General features: G+C 40.9%; 1 protein-coding gene across 6 annotated transcripts; it reads right to left on the reverse strand.

The window, feature by feature from the left end:
• Positions 1-448: 448 nt before the first annotated feature.
• RNF6 (ring finger protein 6) lies at positions 449-9,183 on the reverse strand. Of its 6 annotated transcripts, none has more exons than XM_031684667.2 (5): positions 9,020-9,183; positions 8,448-8,530; positions 6,696-6,906; positions 5,724-5,819; positions 449-3,269 (listed from the first exon to the last, which is right to left on the reverse strand). In XM_031684667.2, exons 3-5 carry the CDS (start codon positions 6,886-6,888, stop codon positions 1,522-1,524), a joined length of 2,037 nt encoding a protein of 678 aa, XP_031540527.1. In that variant the 5' UTR covers positions 6,889-6,906; positions 8,448-8,530; positions 9,020-9,183; the 3' UTR covers positions 449-1,521. The 6 variants fall into 6 exon arrangements, with proteins under 6 accessions (XP_031540527.1, XP_072832132.1, XP_006209053.1 ...); XM_072976031.1 differs by having other exon boundaries at positions 9,016-9,183; XM_006208991.4 differs by having other exon boundaries at positions 8,975-9,183.
• Positions 9,184-9,581: the final 398 nt, after the last annotated feature.

The following is a 9,581-nucleotide window of genomic DNA, read 5'->3' on the forward strand; positions in this document are numbered from 1 at the left end:
ATGCCCCATAAGTGACCTACATGAGCCAGTGATTCACAACAGAATCACCTTCACTAAAACCTTTCACTACGGTGTTAAATGCCGCCCCCCACAGTTCCCGTGCGTGCATCTTACCGAATGAACTGCTTAGAACCACTAATCAGAAGGAAAAACTAAATCCTGAGATACATCTATATCTCACAGAATCTGGCCTGGGGGTATTTGTTCTTGTGATTTTGCCCAAGCACAGGAAACTGTGTCATTTATTCATAAACAAACAACGAAAGTCATACCAGTAACTCATCAATCGATTTTCAATTTCTAAGAGCAAGTATGTCTTTCCTGTGAAGGTAGGGACGTTGTCTGTTTGTCCTTTACTGAATCTTTCACACCTTTGACACTGCCTGGCCTCTACTAGGTGCGAAATAACTGCTTCCTTGAGCGAATAAACCACAGTGAAGCAACAAAGAACAGTTCACATGTTTCAGTATTTATTGGTAGAAACAGATCTTCAATGCATATTTCTGTTTATATAAATTCTATATTCTCTTAACGTTTTGTTTGTTTTGTTTGGAGTTTTTTGGCCTCCAAGTGAACTTAATGTATTATCTATGCATTTGATTCTTTACACTTTTTTTTAGATTTTAAAACGAAACTTGAGAAACCATGCATATTGTATACCTTACTTAATATAATCCAAAAATTGTTTGCACTTTCAAAAAAGTCACAAAAAGGCAGAACTCAAGTTAAATAACCTATATAGTCTAAAATATCCATGTTCCATTTCTGAGTAAAGAAAAGCTTGCTCAGTGTTATATACTGCTTGCTGTCTAATAAGTCAGATTGTCAGAGACGCTTCATAAATTATCTCTGTTTTTAAATATCTTAATCCCCTTCCTCCCAGAGATGATCCTGTAAATGTTAAACATTGTGCCATATGCAGTCATAGCCCAAAAGTTTAAATAAGAACCAAACTGGTAGCTTCTAGACTGAATATTTTAACCTTAAAATTATACATCTAAATATACATATATGATATCTTGCATATTAAATTTAATATTTCAAGTAACAAATACATTTAGCAAACATTCAAATACTCTTTCATGAAAAGATACTGTCCTTAGAATAAAAAAAGAAAGGTGTATTTACACACCAATGTCTGGACATGGTATGAAGCCCATGGAACTTAAAAGTCCAAGTGAAGTCTGTGGTACTATTGAGAAAAAGAAGACTGATTTTTAACCTACTGAACTGTGCAGATACAAAAGTGCTTAGCATGACAAAACTTTCAAAATAAAAACATTTTAAAGGTTATTTGGTTCTAGCAATATCAACTATTTTGCACTTTAGGATAATCTATCATTTGTATTTTAAATTTTATATAAATTTTCTCTTTTCAACAAGTTAAAAAAGCACACAAAAAATAGTTCAAACTATAATAATTTGTTATTTTTCATCCTGGTTCATCACAGATAATTCAACAAAAGAGTGCCTGAATACTCGTTCTACTAAAATGTGGTATTTGAATAGACCCATCACGCGTCACCCATCGTTTGCTATACTGGACCCCAAAACCGGCTGCCGACAGATGGGACAAGTGCAATTCTCTGAGAGCCACCGGTCAATGCAATGGATGTGAAACTCATGCATGCAGGGTAACTGCCTGAGCTTGTTTCCCGTGACGTAGTCGCTGATACAAACGCTGCAGATTCGGCCCGGTTCGCTCTCCGCACTGCTGTGCTCATAGTTCCGCGTGGAAAGATTGTCGATCTGCTCTTTGGTTAAACCTCGTATGCGATCCTCATCATCGCCCTCGTTAAGTAAGAAGAAGTGAGCGAGGCGGAGAATGGGTAGCGTTCCAGTTTCCACTAAGTTATTTGAATTTCGCACCTGCCTGCCACCTGTACCGTCACTGCTCGGGGCGCGAGGCGGGGTGGCCTCGTTCCCACCACGCATCTCGGGGCTGTCTTCCTGCTCCTGCCGGCCCCGAGAGGAACCGTCACTGTGCTGGCCGATGGCATTACCTATCCCCAGGTTACTCATTTCCGGGTGCATCTCTGGCAAATGCTGGCCACTTCTCTGAAGCTCTGACTCAGATTCGGCCTCCATTAGAGAACTCAGTTCTCCAAATCCAGTCATGATCTGCCTTAAAATTGACCGAAGAGCCACTGATGATGGTTCAACAAGCTCATTCTCAGAAATCCTACGAAGAGGAACGATTATGGTGCTCACGTAGGTCCGCATCCCTGAGCGCTCTAAACGAGAAATGGTTCGGCGAAAGCCCCCACTATTGCTTTCAACGGTGACTGTGTTTTCTGCGAGCCCCACCCTAGACCGAGTTCTGTTTGCAATGCTGTCCCAATCTCTGTTTTCTCCAGGCCGAATCCTTCTCACCTGAAGGTCCAGTGTGACTGTGGGGCGGCGGCGCACGGCAGAGGCCCTGCTGGGCTCCGCCCCTTCCTCTACTGTTATTCTTGACACAAGTCTCGAGTTAGAGAACGGAGAGTACCCACCGCCTCTGCGCGCTCTGTCTTGCTCTAAAAAGACACGAGTTACACCTCTCCTAGCAGACCTCCTCGTGGTCTGCTGTGAAGGTCTACTCTCCCTTTGTGAATTACGATAAACGGTGCTGCCTTGCCTCTGAATTGGTGATCGGCTTCGGCTATTGAACGTAGACCGTAGTCTTATTGGCTCTAATCTTTGGTTTGTGTTCCTCACTGTTACATTAGTTCTAGCCCCATTTTCCCAAATGTGTGCTGCTCCAAACCGCTGCCCCTCCCTTTGCCTGAGTTCACTACCACCTGACTGACTGCTAAAATCAGCACGGGGAGCACCAGCTCTAAGAACACCAGCTGCTCCCCCAGATCCACTTCTCAGTCTTCCCAATGAGGACGAAGGTCCTTCTCCTGAATTCCGCCCCCCTGAACTGAGCCTAGTCCTTGGAACACTGGCGCCACTACTGCTGAGGTTCCCTGCAGCCTGGCTCCTCGTTCTCCTGGCCACGGGACTAGCTGATCTCTGCTGCCTGTTTGTGGTGTGATCCCTGCTAACAGCTGAGAGTGGCACGCCCGGATAATCTTCATCATCCATTTCAAATCCTCTGTTCTCGTGATTTATGTGGATTTCCAGACTGAAGCGGAACTCTCCACTGTGTGGGTTTGTTCGACTCACAGCTCTCCAAGTTTGGTTCCCGTTCTGTCCACTTCGAGTTGCGTTTCCTGTGCGACGGAAGGTGTTCAGCCATTCCAGCAGAGAGGCGTCGTTCGGACTTCCTCTAGGGACTCCTGAGTCTGGAAAGCAAACCAAATCAATTTAAGATCGATTCCTAAAATTCATCCTTAGATTTTTATTGAAAATTTGTAAGATAAACAAAGTTTTCATTAAATTAAATCATATTTAAGAACACCTGTGCATTTTAATGAATAAAAAACGGCCAAAAACCTGAACTTTCTAAAAGGTGTATACTATAAGCATACTATAATACATAAAGATCATAAAATATTAAATACTATTTGTGCAAAGATGTGAAGATATCCTCACTCTTGCTTTCTATGTGCCTATTATTGGCAAAATATTAAGACAAATGAGAATTATATCTAATATCAAAACTGTGCATTTAAATTGCTTTATTCATATGGCAATATCAATCAAATACAGTGGCAAGATTTATATATAATTCATCTTGAATTTGTGGAGTCCTTTTGGTAAAGGCAATCCAATCATTTTTGCAACCACATCTTTTGATAACCTTGAAAATTCTATCCTCTTTCTCAGGAACTGCCAAAAATGTACATCTCAAGAAATGTGGCTTTATGAATACAGTGTTAAAACCACACTATGTCTTTATATGAAGATGGAAAGCTTTAGGCATGATACTTAAGGTCTTTGTGGCTGCATCCTTACCTGTAAATTAAAGATAATAATAGTAGAGATGTCAAAGGATTATCATGAGGATAAAATAAGACACTATATAAAATGATTAGTATAATATCTGGCACACTGGAAGCCCTCAATGTTATTCATTACATATATATATATAATACAATCAAATATATTTTCTGTTCATTTAGAATGTGAACTTCATGAAGACAATGAGTTCTGTAGTATGGCTTTATTCTCTGTTAAATCCCTAACCTCTACAACAGTACTTGGTACAAACCATACTCTCAATTAACATTGCTGAATGAATCAATTTGAAAATAAACATGCCCCTAATAAACTTCTTTGATTATGACAGTGCTACTGTGTGAAGCTTCAGTATTCCATTTTTAATCAGTGGATTATAAAAAGTACAAAACTCAGTGAAAAGCACTCTAATGCACATTAACTATATAGACTTTAGACTTAAAAGTTTGTTTTACTCAAAAATAGCTATTAAATGAAATTGCTTTGATTTTATTTCATTACTGCAATCTCTCAAAAAACTTTTCTAAATGGTAAAAGTTAAACCTGTTAATCAGCTGCTGGTATCAATAAAATAAACAGCAACTTTAGCCATATTCTAGAGGTATAAGCTATTTCACGTGTGATGGGTACATTTTCCATTAAAACATATTCAAAGGATCAGTATTACCAGCTATACCAATATAGTACAATTTACACAACTGAATATAAAGAAGAAAAAAGGTTAATATTCACTTTCCATTTTAATTTGCAAAGACGTATGAGTAAAAGGCAGGTAAACAATAAATCCTTCTAAATGCTACTTCTTTAATCACTAGAACATAATGCTGACAGTGTGTGTGAAAGAGTTCACTCATTAACAAAATCTGTCCCAGCTTCGTCCACTGTAAGTGCATTGCAATGGTCCTGTGAACAGCCTGGCAATTGGGTGTGGCCATGTGACTAAGTTCTCATCAGTGGAATAAGTGTGGAAGTGATGGATCTCACTTTCTGGCAGGTGCCTGGACCTCGTTCTGGAACCTGGACCTGCCAGTTGGAACCCAGACATGGTGGTGATTTAGCTTGATCACCAAGCAGGACCCGGGAGCAGCAGTGTCCAGTAAACTCCCCGCACTAGTGGAGATCTCTCTACCTGTGCTGTCCAATTCAGAAGCCTCTAGCCACACGTGATTATTAAATGCCTGAATGTGGCTAATAAACTTCTATCTTATTGAGCCCTTGAATTTTAGGGTTTCTAGTAGTCTTCACCCTACAATACATGACACTACTACTAATGAAGACTTCTTGGGAAGGAAGCAGGACTGGAAGAGGGACATGAAAGTTGGCTTTACTTTTAACTCTAAGTACTTCTGCTTAGTTTGATTTTTTTTTTAAGAGGATTTGTTTTTTTATAAGAATTCCTTATGGTATGCCTTAGTGTTTTTTCAGTAAACAACACTGCAACACACAAAAACAACAAAACAAAGCAACAAAAAAATAGGTTTCCTAACTCAGTCTTTCTGTATTGCTCTGTATACATTTTTAGAAGCTAAGTTTAGTTATATTACTTAAAAAAATAGCAGTGTGTACCTTCTAAGATTAAAAAGAACTCTGCTAGAAATTAATGGTACACTATTTCAGATACGTGAGCTCCCTGAGGACCATCTGTATGTGAGACATCCTGTCCTGTATTGCCTAACATACTATACAGCTCTGCACATAATACATAAAGACTATGTGGATGAGTATCACATTAAATCTGGAAAACATTAAAAACACAAGATTGTACAACATGTCCTGTAAGTTCAAGTCTACAGTTGTTCCAGTCAAACCTGCTCCTTACAGAAAGGAGTCCACGGTACCTCTGGTATTTGTCCCATCTCTCAAGTCGGGCTGTGATGCCAGTTGTTCCTTGACTCCATCTAACCGCTGTTGTAATTCTTCTGATGTTATTTCTCCTAAAACAATGGAAAATTGCTCACTGAAGTTAAAATGTTTTAATTTCTAAGTTTTATGAAAACTCACAAAGGGTAAGATGAATCTTTAGCAATCTTAGAAGATACTCTATTGTTTTCATGTTCTGTAAACTGAAAGTTAAAAATGTTTAATCGATGCAAGTACACATCACTTTCATTGTTTCCTTAAAATTAAGATTCAATATGAATAATTAATAAGTGCAGTTGATACACTTAGGAAGTTATAAGCTATAATTCTGTGGATTTTTACCAGAGTTAAAAAGAAATTAAGAAAGGAGTATTTCTAGAGAAAACTTCACATCTTTATTTATTTGAATTTTACCTAGTTCATTATGTGGGTAATCCAATATACAGTATTCAAATATGCAATATACAATATATACAAACATACCAGGTCCCGTTAGTTCATCTGTGAAATTAATTTGTAAAAAATGTATGGGAACACAATGGACATTTTGGGAGTTACTAAATTCAGTTATTAATTCATTAATAAATAACACCTCAAATGAGTTAGAATTAAGTTTTAAATAAATAATATTTTATTTATACAAATATTATTTAAGAGAAATAGAACCATATATGTAAATATATGACACTATTATGAGCATTAACCTGTTGGTTAGTTTGGCCCTTATGTAACAGTACTGTATGTCCAATATTCTTACTTAACTTATAAAACACAGAAGTAAGCCAATGATTTCCTATGTTGTTATGTTAAAAAGCTCTTAAGGTTAAAAAAAATAGTACACTGTATTTTGGGAGAGGGAAGACAGGGTGAAAAATAAAAAGACTCTCCTTATTTTCAAATTCCTCCTTATAATGCTGAAAAGGGTATTTCCTTTTTCACCCATCTCTTACCAGGGGTGCCTAAAAGATTATGGTCTCTCATAAGCCGATAATCTTCATCATTAAGGTCATTTATAAACTGATAATAGGCTTCTTCTCTGTGGAGACGCTCTTGCTGCCATCTTCTCTCATTTTCATGATGATTCTGGTCTTGAGATGAGGCTTCCTCACCACCATCATCTGATCTAGATCTAGCCCGATTCATGCTGAGATTCCTGGCTTTCTGTTCAAACGACACATACAAAATTCAAGATGTTAGTCATGGACTACACATGGCTTCGTGTTTTAACTTACAGTTTTTTTATTTTAATTTTTAAATTTTGTCCACTACTGAAATACTTCACATGCCAAATCTTATAAATAAAATGAAAGACAGCTGCTAGGAGGTAGAACACACTTAGACCTACTTCTTTGCCTAAACCCGTCAATTAAGTTAGGCTGGATGGTTTTGCCACGCATTTTGAACACCTGAAAACTAAAGTGATTATCTCTTTTTTTTTTTTTTACCTCTTTGACTCTCCTGCAAAGTTAAACACCCTCATTGATGTTTCAAATATCTGGACACCTTGTTAGCATACAAATTTTAAGTCTGAATTATTCAATAATAAAAAGCAAATAACAAGCAAAGAGTTATTGGGTAGTGGGAGGGTATCATTTCTAATTCCAGCAAGGGTATTCTTCCCAAAATAAAGCTTATAAATATCATATTAACCCCCTTGCCCTTTGTTGAGGTAGAAATAATTTAGTCTACTATATCTGCTGAATACTCCAGACTTGGAGTTGATCTGTCTTAAACCTAAGAGGAAAAATACTACATGCACAGCTCTGCGGACTGTGAAAATGCATCAGAGCTTGTGGGTCTCCCTATACAGAACCTCGTGCCTAAGCCTGGAATGGTTAGTCCCAGAGGTTTCTGGGTGCCAGGGAAACTTCCTAATCTTGCCAAGGCAAACACTGCTTTTAGGTGATACTTAAATGTCATTCATGAGAAGCTTACTTTTAAGCTGTAAGGAATCAAGGGAGAAAACTATTTGTTTCATAAATGTCTTAGAATTTCTTAAACGCATCTATTGATTAAAGCTACAGTTCTCAACTGGGAATGCACATCAAAGTCACTTGAGGAAATTTTTAAAAGTACACATGCCCAGATTGTACCCCCAATTCTAGGTCAGAATTTTGCAGGGTAGGGCCCAGGTCTAACTTTAAGACCTAAACTGGGTGTTCTGTGGCTGAAAAAAACCATTCCTGGACAATTTCTGGTATGCCACTATAGGGTATGTGTAATATAGCAAATGACTAGGGGGCCAGTGAAGCAACTGTTTTGACTATGACTCAGTGTTTAATGAGCAAACTACTTTAAATACAAAGTGAAATGAGTCCACAAGGGTAAACTATTGAGTGAGTTAGCAACTATCCAACCTCATGCACATTCTAACATTAAATTACAAATTCAATTATTTTTCAAGTGATTACTACGTCTTTTTTTAAGGAAAGATCTAGTAGCATTATCTAATCATGTGCAAAATAAAATCATTGAAAACTCAAGATTTCTTTCCATTTTCAGAATAATCAGGACTAGACCATCATTAGCAAAGAGCATTATCTGGTAGGTACAGTAGTAATATGATTTTTGTATTACACAATTTAAAAATGTGAAACCTATCATAAAGTCAAGATACCTTGACGCTAATCAAAACTTTAAGAGCTTCTCCTCAAAAGGTAATATTCTCATATAATTAACCACAATTAAACCAAAGTGAATACCTTATCAGCCTTTCAACATGCTTTTAATACATGAAATGGTTTCCATCCTTCCGTTGTTTGTGCTTTTTTTGACAGCTGCCCATCTGAAGCAATAAAAGAGAGTTCAATTATTCAATAAGTTGTCTCTTCGAAGGCCCGGATCGGCTAGGAGTCTCCCAACTCCGCTGCAAAGCCAAAGCAAAATCTCCACTGGATTCTGTTACAAACTCACCTAGAAAATTAGATCCCAATTAGGTCATGTAAATCTCCCGCAAAGCCCGTTTCTCCCCCAACAGAAAGTAGGCCTACCTCCCACACTGTCACTGCTCCTGGGATTACAACTCCTCTCTAAGAGGCCTCCCTCCCAATCCCGCTCCCCTCGGGTGCTGCCCGGGTTGGGTGCCCCCGCTGACTTCCACGCCTTCACTTTCTCGCCACCCCCACCCCCGTCGCGGTACTGGTTCCCTTCCTGGCCGTTGCGACAGAAGCTCGCGCCAGGGTACGATCCCCGCCACAGTAAACAAACTGGGCTCAAGGGCCCAACCAACCTCTTCCCAGCCGGCCCTGGGGTAACGCTTCCCTTAGCTACCTACATTCCCACCCGGAAGCAGGTGACAGGCGGGACCTCGGAGCCAATCACCGGCGAGGGGAGCGCGGGGCGAGCGCTGGGAGCCAATCAGAGGAGGCGCGGGGCCCAGGGCGGGCCTGCGGACCCCGCGTCTCCCGGAAGCGGCAGTGTGGCCGGAGCGTTGCCGGAGCTCACGTCGCGGGGGCCTTGGCCGTCCTGCCGCTGTGGGGAGACGAGCGCGCGGCGGGCGGCTGTCCTCTCGAGCCCCGGAGGCTGCGACTGGCCGGCGGGCGGGGCTCGCATCCGCGCCTCCGGAGGCGGCGGCGCCCTCTAGTCGTCTGCCGGAGAGAAGCCCGTGCCGCTGCGGGACTGCCCACCGGAGAGAAGGCTCTGAAGAAGGGACGGCCGGCCCCACCCGTCTTCCCTGCGGTCGGGCCGCCCCTGCGCGACGGCAGACGCGCCGCCGCCGGGCGCTCGCCGTTGCGACAGGAAACTGCGTCCGGCGGGATCCAGGAGGCCGGCGTCCCGCGTTCCGGCCCGCAGCGCTCGCGCCAGGGCCGGCGGTCACGGGGCCGCCTGCCGCGCTC

Source organism: Vicugna pacos, chromosome 14 (genome assembly GCF_048564905.1).
Source record: "Vicugna pacos chromosome 14, VicPac4, whole genome shotgun sequence".
Lineage (NCBI taxonomy): Eukaryota > Metazoa > Chordata > Mammalia > Artiodactyla > Camelidae > Vicugna > Vicugna pacos.